This window comes from Pseudochaenichthys georgianus, chromosome 3, assembly GCF_902827115.2.
Source record: "Pseudochaenichthys georgianus chromosome 3, fPseGeo1.2, whole genome shotgun sequence".
In the NCBI taxonomy this organism is placed as follows: Eukaryota; Metazoa; Chordata; class Actinopteri; order Perciformes; family Channichthyidae; genus Pseudochaenichthys; species Pseudochaenichthys georgianus.
This window is the reverse complement of record NC_047505.1, coordinates 49700616-49717996: the sequence shown is the minus strand read 5'-3', so window position 1 is coordinate 49717996 and position 17381 is coordinate 49700616. Positions and strand designations below refer to the sequence as shown.

Below are 17381 nucleotides of genomic sequence, written 5' to 3'. Positions count from 1 at the left end.
CACCTGAACATCAGCAGGAGAGGACTCTTTAAAGTAGAGACGCTACATACTGATATACACCTGAACATCAGCAGGAGAGGACTCTTTAAAGTAGAGACACTACATACTGATATACACCTGAACATCAGCAGGAGAGGACTCTTTAAAGTAGAGACACTACATACTGATATACACCTGAACATCAGCAGGAGAGGACTCTTTAAAGTAGAGACGCTACATACTGATATACACCTGAACATCAGCAGGAGAGGACTCTTTAAAGTAGAGACACTACATACTGATATACACCTGAACATCAGCAGGAGAGGACTCTTTAAAGTAGAGACGCTACATACTGATATACACCTGAACATCAGCAGGAGAGGACTCTTTAAAGTAGAGACACTACATACTGATATACACCTGAACATCAGAAGAAGAGGACTCTTTAAAGTAGAGACACTACATACTGATATACACCTGAACATCAGAAGGAGAGGACTCTTTAAAGTAGAGACACTACATACTGATATACACCTGAACATCAGCAGGAGAGGACTCTTTAAAGTAGAAACACTACATACTGATATACACCTGAACATCAGCAGGAGAGGACTCTTTAAAGTAGAGACACTACATACTGATATACACATGAACATCAGCAGGAGAAGACTCTTTAAAGTAGAGACACTACATACTGATATACACCTGATCATCAGCAGGAGAGGACTCTTTAAAGTAGAGACACTACATACTGATATACACCTGAACATCAGCAGGAGAGGACTCTTTAAAGTAGAGACACTACATACTGATATACACCTGCACATCAGCAGGAGAGGACTCTTTAAAGTAGAGACACTACATACTGATATACACCTGAACATCAGCAGGAGAGGACTCTTTAAAGTAGAGACACTACATACTGATATACACCTGAACATCAGCAGGAGAGGACTCTTTAAAGTAGAGACACTACATACTGATATACACCTGAACATCAGCAGGAGAGGACTCTTTAAAGTAGAGACACTACATACTGATATGAACATCAAAATTAGCATCATATGTCCTCTTTAATTTCTGCTCTTTTCTGTAGTCAAAAGGGTGCTTAGTCCCTGCTTTGAGACCCTTATTTAAAGGTGGGGTAGGTACTTTTGGAGAAACCAGCACGAGTGCGCTAGAATTTGAAAGTACACAACCGGAAAAAATCTGCCACACGAACGCGCACATGACCACGAGATAAGTTTGTGCACAGATGGAAGGCTGACAGGCAGGTAGGCCGTCCAGTTACTTTAGCCGGGCCGGCTCAGATGATTGGTCGTGCTTTTTACAGCGCCACGGCTTCCACTGATGATATTTGTTAATGTATTTTTTGTCAAAGCACTTCAGATATTCATTGCTATCGGGATGTTAAGAACATTCCATGGAATATAACAAGTGTTTCTGAAGTGAATTACCTACCCCACCTTTAAACAAGATTTCTTATCCAGATTATAGATTTGTATGAAAGTTTTTGACATGCCGATTCATTTATTTCAAAAGCACATCTGTGATAAACACAAGATTTTAAGATGTGCTTTTGCTCGTGTTGTTAATCTATGTATTGACAAAATCACATCGGTTAGATAAACAATAACTTCTTAAGTCGAGCACAGACACTTGTAGATCAACCGACATCATATTAACCACGTTTAATATTTCACCATTTTATTTACAGAACTTAAAAAATGTCATTTACAGTGTTTGAAACAGATGAACATGACCTGCCACTGAGGAACAGAACACATATTTACATGGAGTGCACAGGAGCCTATTAGCGCCACACCGTCTCATTAAAACAGAAGATGCAGAGCTGCTTCGAAAACGTGAAGAACGATAATGAGCCAGGAAAGAAATACCAGCCGGATGCACAGGATATCTCCAATATCTCCAGCACGGGAAACCACAGTCTGCCAGTGCCACACGCTCGTTTCATTATGTGCAATCAGAGAAATAGAGATCATTATCTTTGCATTTCCAAAAAATCATGTCGCAGTAAGTGATGACAGGAAATTGAGTTGTTGTTGTTCCCCTGCGTGTCTTTTTTCAACTCTTATTTTATAAAGTTGACAACATTTGAAGCCAGGGTGTCATGTAATATAATCCTTAAAGGGACAGTTCAGATTTGTTTTATGTGTGAGGTACTTATCCACACACAACCTCAAAAAACAAACCTATTAAAGACTCGCTGAAATAATTAAGGATCAGGCACCAGACAAAATGAGAAGTATTTCAGGTCTACTGCAGCGTCGGACCGGTTTGAGTTTTTGCGTGACTTCTGTGTATTTTAACTAACCCTTTTAAACACAATAAGTGCTCAAAATTAGCCCCAGTAGATTTGCTGCACTCATCAGATACTTCAGTTTTTGAGTGGGTGGAAAAAACTCTTTTATCCATTTGGCTGATGAGTAAATAAAAGATTCAGTTCCCTGTCAGTAAAGCGCTGTTTTGTGGCGAGGATTGAAATGATAGAAACATTTAACACATAGCGATTATTTTAGGTATTCATTTTCGTTCTTCTACTCCTACTCCATCTACTGAATAAGCACCTCATACAACCCCACAAAAGAAATCTGCACTATCCCTTTAAGACGAATAAATTACAAACGCTTTGTTACAGTTGTGTCCCGACTCAATGTAGGGAAATGTTAAATAACCGCTGACCGACTGTCTGTCGTCCATAAAGAAGAAAAAAAATTCCCTTCTGTGTATTCATGCTTTCCCTCGGCACATACATATTACCTTTTGTTTCTGGTGTCCCCATTAAAAGCTCGGCAGCCATGGTTACCACTTGACCCCTCATTGACACATTTACCTTTGCAACAAGGGGGTAGTAATACACTGCTCTGTGTGTGTGTGTGTGTGTGTGTGTGTGTGTGTGTGTGTGTGTGTGTGTGTGTGTGTGTGTGTGTGTGTGTGTGTGTGTGTGTGTGTGTGTGTGTGTGTGTGTGTGAGCGAGCCCCGCTCCATAGGAAACCTATCTATACATCAGCAGTGAAGTCACACCAACGGACACACTTCAGATACTGAGTGTCTCCTCGTTCATCAGATCCATCAGCAGAGCGTTCGACAGGAGAGTGATGTGGAGACGGGTGTGTGTGTGTGTGTGTGTGTGTGTGTGTGTGTGTGTGTGTGTGTGTGTGTGTGGAGTCGTGGCTGGTGTGAAGAGGAAAACACTTCCTGCCGGTTAGCAGATGGGATGAGGACGTGTTGCGCAGCGAACACAGATCTTCAGAGAGTGAAGAGAGACCAGAACTTCAGAGAGTGAAGAGGGACCAGAACATCAGTCTTCAGAGAGTGAAGAGGGCACCGAGCGTCCGAACGTTTTCTCCAGGGCTTCAGATGTAAAGAGAGCCGTCGGCGGGTCCAACGTATCCGACTCCGATCAGAAGCACGTCGATCAAAGTCCAGATGCCGAGGCCACCGAAACTGAACAGCTTCCCCAGCCCCTCTCTCCACTGACCCAGATAGAAGCGATCAGCCCCAAATCCACCGAGCGTGATGCTGCGGAGACACGGAGGGAACACACAATCTACGTCAGAGATGCTGTGAGGGCACACACACCGATTAACATTTGTTTGTAGGACATTTCCAGATCTCTAATGGCGCGTTTCCACTGCAGCGGGTAGCTCGCTTTAAGCGTGCCGAGCCGTGCAGGGCCCGTTTTTGGTTGCGTTTCCACTTGGCCTAGTTTTGGCCCGGGGCTACTTTTTCACCTTTTTTCTGGCCCGACTAAATCGTGGTTCTTGGGCCAGGAACAACCGGGCTGAGTCGGGCTGAGTATGCTAAACTAGAGAGAGAATCGCTGGCAAGGGAGCGACAACTACAACAAGATGAACATATTTGACCGTGATTTAATTGTAATACACGTTTCTAAATGATGCCGAAGTAACAACATACTGATACCGGTTAGTAACAACCATAGATTAATGCTTTGACAAGTCTGCAGACAGACGGCAGGCGAACAACCTTTAAAATGCGTGTTTTCTGAATGGAGATCGGCTAAGCTAACGTTGTATATGCTCCGACCGTCCACACTCACACCAACTGCCTACAGACATAAATAAAGCAGCGACTGTATTCTCCATGACACAGGCAGTCTGTGGTCGGTGTTATCTGATCCGGATGGTTACCAATTCCTTTTCTTTATGGCGGTCAATTGAGAAAAATGCCTATATGGGTTTTCTAAGTCCAACGTGTAGCTTTACATTTCTTGTTTTGTCAGAAGAAATCCTAAAGAAATGGATTCATATAAAATAAAACTGAGAAAAGCAGAAATTCTCCATATTTGAGAGGCTAAACAATTTGTCATTTTTGCACGATTAATAAATTCCAACGATAAACGATTATCAAAACAGTCGATTCAACATCGATCAACGAATCAATTAGTGCCCTTATTGTGGCAGCTCTCGTAGCAGTCGGTTTACCTGAGTGCTAATGATGTCGACCACTTGTATCCCCCGGTCCAGTTACAATACAAGCGTTTCTGAAAACTTCTCCTACCTGCAGGAGAAAAATAGATTTAGTGGACATGGAGTGCCAAACATAAACTCCAACTAATAAAAACAATACTTTAATACTAGAGGAACAAACTAATTATCCTACATGGAAACATTTCTATTAACATGGAAAGATATGAAGAGAGAACATTTTGGTTTGGAGGGGAAAGGGTCATTTTGGGAATTTGAACTAGGTCGCTCAAACAGAGCAATTAAAGTATTCTGATTGATTCTGATTTCTTAAATTAACTAATTCCCTAACCAAACTACACAACCATTTGTCTTCGGGATGTTTGTCCAGCAACATTAAGATGGCTTACACTCTGCGAGCTGCGATGAGCACATCACGACTTAACATACCATGCTTCATTTCCCTTTCGTCAATGAGCTCGGCTTCTTTTATTTTTACTGCACATATTTTATTACATTCTATCACATTGTAAATACGGCCATATTTTATGGAACTATATTTTTTATTATTTTTAATGTTATTATAGTTTTCTTATAATAATTCTCTATCTTTGTTTCTTATTAATACATAACGCTCACTTTCAGTTTTCTATTTTAAACACCCCACCCCAACCCGCTTCGACCTCAGGTAAGAAACAAAATTAAAGCACAAAACAAATAATAAATTCTAAATAAATAATAATAATAATAAGGGAAAACTGTGAGCAAAAATATTCTTGCAATAAAAATAATATGAACCTAAAGGACTCTGAGCTGTCATAATATCCAGAGTTTCTATGAAAGACAAAAACGGGCTCCATATTTTATTAAAGTTCTTTAAAGAACCTCGAAAGGTCCGGACACACCGAGCCGATTTCGGCCGTCGATAGATGTCTGGCCGTCGATGAGCGTCCTGTCGCCCTACTCAGATTGGTGTGTCCAGTGTCACTACCCGATCTGCACCCCTGCCTGATCTGCACTACAGCCACAGAAATCACTCTGATTGGCTGTTCAGCTAGCGAATCAGTGCATGAGAAGCGAAACGGAAATGAGGGACCCAAACAAACTATTAAGAAGGCAAATCTGAGATATCATTGAACTCCAGCTCTCGACGCAGGTTCGGGAAAGCCCCGTGAGCTTCTCGCTGTAGAGTGACAATGGAACGCACGCTATTTGCTGTTTGTTTATATCACGCAGTCCGTTCTTCTTAGGCTTGTTTGAGACAAGCGAGACCTGCGCAATTGCGATCAACGTCTTGCTAGTGCGTTGCATGATGGTTAGTAATTTTGTCCGACTTGCTCTGGAGGCTGGGATTTGTAGTCTTTCTAGTTGTGTATTTTTCCAAATCTTATATTTCAACAGTTTTACGACAAACTGTGAATTGTTTGACATGGACATTAGGGTGCATCAAAAAACACAATTCTTGAATTTTGATATGGCTGGGTGCTAAAAGTGTTCCAATATATGTAGAAACAACACATGCAAAATATTTTTCCAATACGTGATGATTTAGGGGTGCCACCGCACATCTGTTTTTGTTGGATAAAGTGGTAAACAGTGCTCAATGGGTGCCATGGAGATCTGAGGTAAACAAGACTGCAGTTCAAGAAAACTGAGGTGATCTTTCTGTTTTTGTGTTGGGTATGTATTATTACATATTACTGTCATATCTGTAGTTGTGTCTTTGTATACTTAAGTCATATTTATAGGTATTTGGTGCTCATTACATCTAGCTAACGTTAGCTAGCAATAGTTTGCTAACCACAGTTATCTATCTATGTTAGCTAAGCTATTAAGCTTAACATCAACAGTAGCAGCTATTCTAGAGTGGACAATGTCATATTCAGACTATTGATGTCTCATGTTTATTGAGAGTAGCATTGTAGTTGTTACAGTAAATTAACATTTTAATTATAAGTATATTTGCGAGCACAGCTAGCTACTCTGGTAGTAACGGTAAGTTATGTTGAAGTTAGACTATGTACAGCTAACATTTGAGGCTTATGCAAGCATGGTTTATCATAATTGAGTGATATTAAGTATGCTAAGATAGGATTTTAAACACTATCCTTGAGCTTGTGTCCTTTTCCTTCCCAGGCACTGCACAACACAAACCACCCCAGGATCCAGCTCTCCTAAGATGCTGCCCTCACAAACTGGTCCCTGCCAGACTAGCAGTCGCAGCCTGGTCTTTGGTCTGGGCCCTAGCATCACCAGTGAGGATGGCATCATCACTGGCGCCAAACTGCCAACTGGTCTTCAGATCATACGCTGCATGCTTGCCAAGAAACCTGGTGCAAACGAAGCGTTGTCGCAGTTCGAGGCAACCAAGGGTGTCCTGGAGCAGGTGCGGCCATTTTTACAAGAAAGCGAACATCCCAATGGTGAGCGACAAGCGTGCCTGCCACAAGATGGTAGACTTAGTCAATGCTAACAACAAGCTGCGGAAAATCTCCCAGGCCAAGCGCTCCAGTGAGACTACAGCGAAACAATTGGAGAAAATGGAGTGCAGACTTGATGCCACATTTCCGCTGTGGCCTCCAAATGTTGAAAAGCTGATTGATAACCCATAAGTCCTAGCTTTCTTAGCCAGCATGAAGACCGACAGAGTGGCCACATTTGGTGTATTGGACAAAAAGCTGCAGCTCAAGGTGAAGCGGCGAGAGGAGCGTCAAGCTGCTGCAGCAGCCAGGCAGGCAGTCCCGCTGTGAAAAGGAGCTGGAGGAGATGACGGCAATGTCCAGCTTGGTGTCGGAGAGTGATGAGGAGCCATAAGAGGATACTAACACAGTCTGTCCAACATCTGAGGGCGAACCATCCCACAAGCATAAGAAGACTGGAACAAACGTCTTCATTCCACATGACATCCTTAGCCGACCAAGTGTTGTGTCACTGGCTACAAGGTTGAAGATGTCACCAACGCAACTGGCTGCCTTCACGCGTGGCCTGGTTGCAGAGTCAGGCGGTGAATGTACACATCTCTCTTCATGACCACAAGTGAGGTGACTACCATGAGTTTGTGCAGCTGTGTCTTGTGTTTCTGGATGCAGGTGGTGAAGAGCAGACTGCAGTGACCTTCCAACGACCGGGAGCGCTCCACCAGGCACGATGGATGGCCAAGCTGCTCTATACTCTCAAGCTGGCTTTGATGAAGCAGCACATCGCGTTGATTCCCCAGGGCACAATTACCACACGGCAGCAAGTGCCGAAGATTCGGGCATTTGCCATTTTCATTACACACATCTATGCAAAGTGCTGGTTGACCTGCGAGAAATCTGTAGATGCTGCCTGGAATGACCTGACACTCTACCACCACCTGCAGGCATACAAGGCTGTAGATGAGGGCATTACAGCATCAGCGATCAAGGCACTGGAGAGGCATCGCTGGTACCTGACAGGTGAGACGCTACCCCTGGCTCTCTTCAGCAGCAAGGTGCCCAATGAGGACAAGCGTGCACTTGCCAGTGCGATCTTGGAGCACAAGCCCGCTGATCTCCCCATGCACATCTCTGAGCAGCGCTTTGGCACTGGCAAGTAAAAGTTCCCCACCCTCTTGCCAACCACCAGCTTGGCTGATCTCGCCAATAAGGATTGCTGGTTTGGGATGCACCAGCTGCACATAGATCCAGAATTGATGTCTCTCGATGTGAAGGAATGGGCGACCAATGCTGCGTTAAAAAAAAGTGAGGTCAATGTATGTGCAATGAACGTGGTCAATGACTGTGCCGAGCGTGGCGTCAAGCTCACGTCCGACTTCGTCGCAGTGGCCAGGAAGGAGCAGCACCTGCAGAATGTGCTGCAGGCAGTTGAACATGACCGCAGCCAACAGCCAAACCTTCGCCGCTGCAAACGCAAGCTAATCGCAAGCTTGCGATAGGACGGTTACTCTTGGGTGTCGGGTGGGAGACATATCTGGGGGGAGACGCACGGGCTACGTTCAGAGTTCAGGTTCCATTTCCTCTCTCTTTCTCCCTGGTGATGTTGCTCAGTGGAGCGGACTCTGGCACAGACTGAGCAATTAAGTTTGAAGTTTAGTTAGGGTTTGTTCTTTTAAGTGTGTCAGTATTGCCCCTTGTATTTAACAATAAAGTCAATTCAACTTTATATGTGTGTTCGACATCCATTACTGCTGCACAAAACTCAGGGTAACGTGAACATGTCCCATTGAGCTCCATTAATTTTGTCTATAGGACAAACAAATGGAGAATCTTGAAAATTGAATTCTGAGAAATGCCCAAGTTGCCCAAAGGGCAAACAAACAACTTTTACTTTGATAACCCTATAGAACATGTTACTGTATAAAGGTTCACTGTACTCAACATTTCCAGGTCAACCTTTTGGCAATTAGACTAAAAATGGCAAATTTTTCGAAATTTCACAAAAGTTCATGTCTTAGGTGGCACCCCTAAATCTTAATGGAATTCCTCAAAACTTTGCAAAAGTCATTTTTATGTTAATTGGAACACAATGCAATGCCAGCCAAAATGATATTTTGAAATTCAAATTTCCCATTCAAAATTTGATGCACCCTAATGGGACATTATTTTTTAAGTGACAAACATCATGTGTGTAATTCGTGGCACAATTCAAACGGGATCGAAAGATACGTTTTCTCTCTCTTCATTGACTTCAATACATTATTTTTCCGAAATAAGGTCCCATGGACCGGAAGTAGATGGGCGGGACTTCGCCTCTCTATGGCCGGCCGTGGCACCAACCTCTCATTCCCCTGATTGGTGGAGAATTGACCAATAGCTGTAGCGCCACTTCACTGACAGTAAAGTGTTAAAATCTGGATCAGTTTTTATCAGATCCGTTGCAGCCCTTTTTTTTAGAGATTTGGGTACGGAGGAAAATAGAGAGGGTTGTGTTTTCTGACACTTGGTGAGTTCCCTGGAACACCGGGGACACGTATTCATGTATAAAAGACGTACACAAGTGCATTTTGCATGATAGGTCCCCTTTAAAAATAGGTTTTACTTTTATGTATGCACCACGACACCAAGTCAAATTCCTCGAACGTGTCCACCTACCTGGCAACCTGTTTCTGATTCTGAGAAAAGGATTAGACCTCCGAGTGTACATCTCCCTACCGGAGGAAAGGCACCATGCAGGCGTTACACTAGACTCCTATTACACTATTTCTATTCTATTTTATTTGTTTACTTGCACTATTGTATCCGTGTTGTTGTGTTGCTCTGTCGGAGGAGCCTGGGACCTAAGATTTTCATCGACATAACTACACTGTAGCACACATGACAATAAAAGCCTTGGATCTCGAAACAGCAGCGTTTTATCTCCGTACCCAAACAGTGCACGTGGTCCAGCACGTCGCAGGTGGCGTTGTAGCGTCGGCGCGGGCAGGACACCGTCATGCAGCTGGTGGAGTTGAAGCAGCGGTACTGGGACGGGTCCAACTGCCAGCAGAACCGACAGCTGATGGAGAGAGAGAAGTTCGTCTGCTGCTGCCCCGACTCCCCCTGAGAGGAACATACAGAAACACATCCGGTACCAAAACAGATATTCACCAGTTTCATTATTTCCATTGAACTAAGGATTTAAAGGTCCTGTTTTTCATCAATATATTACAGGTCTCAGATATATACAGAGCCTGTCTCTGATTGGCTGAAACACCAAACAGATCATTGCAGCATTACCCATAATCCCCTCTGTTTCAGTCCTGTTTCCAAAGTGCTGATTCTCTGTCTGTTACTTCAGATGAAAATAAGGAGCCCCTCCCCACGCCCCTCTGAGAGAGATGTGGTTACAAAGAAGAGACATGAAGAAGAGGGGACACATGTTGATGTAGAAGAGACATGAAGAAGAGGGGACACATGTTGATGTGGAAGAGACATGAAGAAGAGGGGACACATGTTGATGTAGAAGAGACATGAAGAAGAGGGGACACATGTTGATGTAGAAGAGACATGAAGAAGAGGGGACACATGTTGATGTAGAAGAGACATGAAGAAGAGGGGACACATGTTGATGTAGAAGAGACATGGAGAAGAGGGGACACATGTTGATGTAGAAGAGACGTGAAGAAGAGGGGACACATGTTGATGTAGAAGAGACATGAAGAAGAGGGGACACATGTTGATGTAGAAGAGACGTGAAGAAGAGGGGACACATGTTGATGTAGAAGAGACATGGAGAAGAGGGGACACATGTTGATGTAGAAGAGACGTGAAGAAGAGGGGACACATGTTGATGTAGAAGAGACATGAAGAAGAGGGGACACATGTTGATGAAGAAGAGACGTGAAGAAGAGGGGACACATGTTGATGTAGAAGAGACATGAAGAAGAGGGGACAGATGTTGATGGAGAAGAGACATGAAGAAGAGGGGACACATGTTGATGTAGAAGAGACATGAAGAAGAGGGGACACATGTTGATGTAGAAGAGACATGAAGAAGAGGGGACACATGTTGATGGAGAAGAGACATGAAGAAGAGGGGACACATGTTGATGGAGAAGAGACATGAAGAAGACGGGACACATGTTGATGTAGAAGAGACATGAAGAAGAGGGGACACATGTTGATGTAGAAGAGACATGAAGAAGAGGGGACACATGTTGATGTAGAAGAGACATGAAGAAGAGGGGACACATGTTGATGGAGAAGAGACATGAAGAAGAGGGGACACATGTTGATGTAGAAGAGACATGAAGAAGAGGGGACACGTGTTGATGTAGAAGAGACGTGAAGAAGAGGGGACACATGTTGATGTAGAAGAGACATGAAGAAGAGGGGACACATGTTGATGAAGAAGAGACATGGAGAAGTGGATGTTGCATAATAGGGGACCTTTAAGTCATGTTTTATTTATACTAATACACCGTTTATATTCTAGCAAAATGTGCAGTTTGTATAAATATTTAAAATCTATTTAATTGTATATTTTATTGGTATATTATTATATTTATACACACACCTTCATTTTATTATATATTTTGAGTTCATATAAATAACTGTCTTTTATCTTTTTATAGCACATTCTTACATTAATAATTTCTAATGTTTATATTAATAATGTGGCTTTTTTTAATGCATCTATTATTTAACAATTCTTTTTTAAATAAAGCAACTAAAGTAATTAGATGAATTCTAATTACCCAAATAAACAAATTCTCACTAAACTACAAAACCATTTGTCTTCGGGCCTTTGGTGAAGCATCATTGAGATAACTTCCACTTTCTGCTACGAGCGCGTCAGACTCGACATGCTTCCCTTCCCTTTGAATCGATGAGTAAACACTCCATACATCAAAGGCCTATTACGAGATGAAGTGCACTTACTATGCAGTGAACTCCTTTCCTGGGTCTGCAAGTGAAGGAAGTAGCTTTAGCGTAGGTGCAGTTGTGTTGGAAGTTGCAGAGCATGCAGTCGGCTGGCAGGCGCTGACACAAACCCCCGCTGGGACACCCGAAGGTGTAGCTCTCCTCACCTGGAGGAGGAGCTGCTCAACAGGAAGCAGAATGTTGAAGGAGTGTTAGAGAGAACAACCAAAGTAATGGAACACAGATTTAAATACATCAACACGTGTCCTCTCTTCTTCATGTCTCTTCTACATCAACATGTGTCCTCTCTTCTACATGTCTCTTCTACATCAACACGTGTCCCCTCTTCTTCATGTCTCTTCTACATCAACATGAGTCCCCTCTTCTTCATGTCTCTTCTACATCAACATGAGTCCCCTCTTCTTCATGTCTCTTCTACATCAACATGTGTCCCCTCTTCTTCATGTCTCTTCTACATCAACATGTGTCCCCTCTTCTTCATGTCTCTTCTACTTCAACATGTGTCCCCTCTTCTTCACGTCTCTTCTACATCAACATGTGTCCCCTCTTCTTCACGTCTCTTCTACATCAACATGTGTCCCCTCTTCGTCATGTCTCTTCTACATCAACATGTGTCCCCTCTTCTTCATGTCTCTTCTACATCAACATGTGTCCCCTCTTCTTCATGTCTCTTCTACATCAACATGAGTCCCCTCTTCTTCATGTCTCTTCTACATCAACATGTGTCCCCTCTTCTTCATGTCTCTTCTACATCAACATGTGTCCCCTCTTCTTCATGTCTCTTCTACATCAACATGTGTCCTCTCTTCTACATGTCTCTTCTACATCAGCATGTGTCCCCTCTTCTTCACGTCTCTTCTACATCAACATGTGTCCCCTCTTCTTCATGTCTCTTCTACATCAACATGTGTCCCCTCTTCTCCATGTCTCTTCTACATCAACATGTGTCCCCTCTTCTTCATGTCTCTTCTACATCAACATGTGTCCCCTCTTCTTCATGTCTCTTCTACATCAACATGTGTCCCCTCTACTTTATGTCTCTTCTACATCAACATGTGTCCCCTCTTCTCCATGTCTCTTCTCCATCAACATGTGTCCCCTCTTCTTCATGTCTCTTCTCCATCAACACGTGTCCCCTCTTCTTCATGTCTCTTCTACATCAACACGTGTCCCCTCTTCTTCATGTCTCTTCTACATCAACACGTGTCCCCTCTTCTTCATGTCTCTTCTACATCAACATGTGTCCCCTCTTCTTCATGTCTCTTCTACATCAACATGTGTCCCCTCTTCTTCATGTCTCTTCTACATCAACATGTGTCCCCTCTGTGGAAAGAGACTCTGAAAGCTTCAGGAACAAAGATTCTCTCTCTTTTGATCCATTTCTATAAAAACCTGTCTGAAAATGAGCTGATCAGATTTTGGCCACTTTGTGATGTCATAACGATGTGTTGTCTTGTGTAACCATTAGCCAATCAGCAACCAAGGTAACCCCCCCCCCCCCCTTATCACCTGAATCTCCTCTAGAGCACCATTGAGTTCTTTGTAACCAAATGTCTCTCAGAGGGGCGTGGGGAGGGGCTCCTTACTTTCATCTGAAGTAACAGACAGAGAATCAGCACTTTGGAAACAGGGCTGAAACAGAGGGGATTATGGGTAATGCTGCAATGATCTGTTTGGTGTTTCAGCCAATCAGAGACAGGCTCTGTATATATCTGAGACCTGTAATATATTGATGAAAAACAGTATAATCGGGACCTTTAAAGTTATGACTTCATGTCTGGGATCATGACTCTAAAGACACATCTAGAAAATAAGGCAGTGAGCGGTAAATTACTAACACTGAGCAAAGCCAATCACTGATCACTCCATTAAAGCTGTCTGGAGATCAGCACAACAACAAAGAAGTCATTCGCTCTTCATGTATTTAAAAGCTGACCAATTATTACTGTTTTTTTCTTGGTCTGGTTTGTGTGTTATTTCAAAAAGCAAAATACATTTGAGAAGAATAGCTTCTGTATGAAATGAAATACATGTAAAAACATCCAATCAGAGTTTTGTTAGAATCTGGGACGGACATGTTCCCCTATTTTCTGACGATCTTCAGAACATTTCATCGATTTATCGAGAAAATATCCTGCAAATGATACGATATTGATATTGTTAGTTGAAGCCCCGGCAGTTTAGAATATCAGAATCTTTGGGGGAAATCCCTCTTTATTCTGAAGCCCCCTTCTAACGTAGGAGAATGCACTGAGAGTCTTGTATGTATGTTTTTAAATTATCCTACTCTCAATACTGCCGTATTTCTTTGTACGCATTTGTGAGAAATAATCAATATATTGTGCCGGAACTTTAAGGGACATCATTTACTGTAGCAGTGTTTTGCACGGACCGGATGTGGGCGACACCTTGGAGTTACGGTTTCAGATTGTTATTGTTTGTAGCCTCATAGTAGCATGTAGCTCATAGTATATCGTGTATGTGAATATAAGGAGAATGACGAGTGGAGTTACACACTAAACACACCGCCTCCGACTCTCACTCATCGACGCTGCATTACTACTATTATTAAGTGTTTAATGATCAACAAACAGCAGGTTAATTGTATATTAAAATACCATAAGGGATATGATACAGCTACGTCATCAGAGGCTACAGAAGAAGACCCGTCAGCCAATGGATGAAGACTAAATACGATATAAACGTTCTCTTTCATTCATTCTACCGCAGACAGCTAACTGCTTGAAGTTGACTTTGGACCAGTGAATTGCATTTAGGAACCACAGCTGTGTTCCCTAAAACCTACTATACCATTGCATTAATAAATACTGTTAAACTTTTCCAGAAGCTTCCTGGTCTTCTTTAGACTAACTCTTGGTCTTCAAACAAAAGAACACAATCCAACAGTGGTCGCCTTTAGCTGTATTGTTAAATAAACCTCAGGTCATATTCATCATTATTTATGGTATCTCTAAGTGTTTACCAGAGGCTGCAGCAGGCACCACTGGGCTGGTGATGACAGGTGCATGCTGGGACTCTCTGGGGTACGGAGGCTCCTTACCCACATGAGGAGAGCTCAGATACCCTGAGAAGCACACAGACAGACAACAAAGGACATAAACAACAACAAGTATACTTATCCTTCAGATTAAACCAAGGTTAATTATGGAACTCACTGCTCCATAGCTAAGTTTCTCATGTTCTACAATCCAGAACAATACCCACAACAGCTACTTTGCACAATTATGATGTGTACATGCACTCCGATCGATGTCACTATGTTTGTGAGTTTTCAGTATTTTCTTTATATTGTGAATTATTTAGATACTCTAGTGATGTATGTCTTTTCTACTGTGAATATGTAAACCTTTGCTGTTAAGGACATGTATTTGTTTATTACATTTCTATCTTATTCTATATTTTACATATCTTTAGCTCACGTGCGATGCTTGACAACATTGCTGCTGTGACAACAAGTATTTATCTATCCATATTGTGGGCTGACTGTGTAACCAATGACCACTAACTTTTGCTGCATTGGCGTGTTACAAAACAAGCAGGCTATGTTTAAATATAAATAAGAAGTATAGTATACGCTGAAGCAATTTATACTGCATGACTATATTTTAATAAAACATTAAAGCTAAGATAGTTACAGTTCCTTCGCCGGTGCGTTAACTGACTAGGGACACTTCTTGAAATTAGCAGGGGGACAGTCAACTCTTCGCTCTCATATATTATGATTTAAACACTATGTTAATCACGATAATGTCTATTTGATCAGATACACGTCTGTTGAATCAGCGCTACTCACTCTATCCAATGTTTTCATCGCTAACCCTAGGTGATCTAGCTCAACCCCCCCTGAAAGTGATCCGCTGGTTGAAGCCGATTTTACGAATGTCCGTTGTGGTTAATCGGTGGTACTTCAGCTTCCCTGACGTCGTTGTGACTTAAATTGGGAAAGAGACGTGTAAATCAGCGTGTATTTCTTTTTTAGCTGAATAAACTACCCAGCACGAACAGTTTTATAGCCATTATTAGGATCTAAAATGTGTAAAAGGCGCTAAAAGCCAAATCCAGAGTTATTTCCTCTCCATTCATTTCACTGAGCCAAGAGCAGGGGGAAAGGAGGCGGGGTTTAGTAAACACTCTACTGCGCATGCTCAATGGGCCCACAAACGGGTACTTTCTGAATCTACATTCGCTGTTTTAGGCTTCATGCGCTACAGAGTAACTTTTTATTATATTATTATTATACATCTTAATTGAACAAGGCCCATGCATACAAATGAATTAGTCTCAAAAAGAGAAGAGATGCTATATGCCAGATTATAACTAAAAACTGATTTCCATCTGCAGTCCCTGGGCAGGTACACACATAATAATCAACAAACATGAAATACAATTCATAACACCTATCACGCCTACAAAAACAACAGATGTATACAATATAAAAATACTAGGACATGTGTCAATATAAATATACAATTATTTTAACATCTCAAATTAAACCAGGAATGAACTCTCATAGGAATGAACGGGATCTCGCAGGCTAACCAGCTAATGCTAACTCATTGGGAGGAAGCTAACGTTAGTAAGATAACGACAAATGTAATCTATTCGGAGCTGGGTTGATGAAGTAACTGTTCCACATACCGTTAACACTCTGTAAGACCAGGTCTGTAAACAAAACGAAGATGATCCCGTAGGTTTTAAAGCAGCGTCCTCGGTCCGGTCTCCAGATCTGACAGAGAGGAGCCATTGTTGTAGCTAACCAGAGATGCGTTCAGGGCATGTGGGGAAAACGAGTGTGTACGATCCTACAGGCAAGGGATGAATGTAGAGCAGATTGGGACAGGCATTTCATAAATATTTAACCTGAAATGTTACCTTTTGTTTTTATAACTATTTTATGAATGTCTTTATTGTTATTTTATTATTATTTTTAGTCTGTATAGTCTATTTTAGTCTATGTACCCCTGACATAGTGGTGTAAAATACATGTACTCAAGTACAGTAAGTACAATTTTTAGTTACTTTGCTTAAGTATTTCCATTTTTTGCTACTTCATACTTCTACTCCACTACAATTCAGAGGTAAATTGTGTACTTTTACTCCACTACATGTATTTAACACCTTTAGTTACTTTGCAGATCTGGATTAATGATGTGAAATATAATCAAGTGTTAAATCAGACTTTAGTTCCACCTGGAGTAAATTCTCAAGCTACCCTGCAGTATTTCATTTCATTTCAAACCTTTATTTATACAGATAAATCCCATTGAGATCATTGATCTCTTTTTCAAGGGAGACCTGCTCAAGTAGTTCCACATGAAACATAAACAGAACAACAAAAGGACATCATTCAGCATCATTTACATAATTATCCATATAAACAGGTACAGCTTCCGATTGACTAGCATCCAACCGAGCTTTAAAAACATTTAGTGGCACCAGATTGTTCAGTTTCCATTTAATTTGCAGACTATTCCAAGACAGAGGAGCTGCATCTAAAAGCTGCTTCCCTAAGACAGTCCTAGCAGTTGGCGCATTTAATAAAACCACAGCATTCGATCTCAGGCAGCAGCCACTTACAATTCTCCGT

The 17381-nt window shown here is 42.0% G+C and overlaps 1 protein-coding gene across 1 annotated transcript; it reads right to left on the bottom strand.

The window, feature by feature from the left end:
* Positions 1 to 1672: 1672 nt before the first annotated feature.
* tm2d3 (TM2 domain containing 3) lies at positions 1673 to 16591 on the bottom strand. The gene is made up of 6 exons (XM_034077430.2): positions 16433 to 16591; positions 14757 to 14858; positions 11771 to 11931; positions 9775 to 9949; positions 4449 to 4524; positions 1673 to 3525 (listed from the first exon to the last, which is right to left on the bottom strand). The coding sequence occupies exons 1-6, from the start codon at positions 16536 to 16538 to the stop codon at positions 3360 to 3362; spliced, it is 786 nt and encodes a 261-aa protein (XP_033933321.1). The 5' UTR covers positions 16539 to 16591; the 3' UTR covers positions 1673 to 3359.
* Positions 16592 to 17381: the final 790 nt, after the last annotated feature.

Coding starts and splice junctions, on each gene's coding strand:
- tm2d3 (XM_034077430.2), bottom strand. CDS start 16,538: ATGGCTCCTCTCTGTCAGATCTGGAGACCGGACCGAGGACGCTGCTTT. Junction 9,950..11,770: donor GGAAAGGAGTTCACTGCATA/GTAAGTGCACTT, acceptor TGTTCCTCTCAG/GGGGAGTCGGGGCAGCAGCA. Junction 4,525..9,774: donor GGACCACGTGCACTGTTTGG/GTACGGAGATAA, acceptor TTTCTCCTGCAG/GTAGGAGAAGTTTTCAGAAA.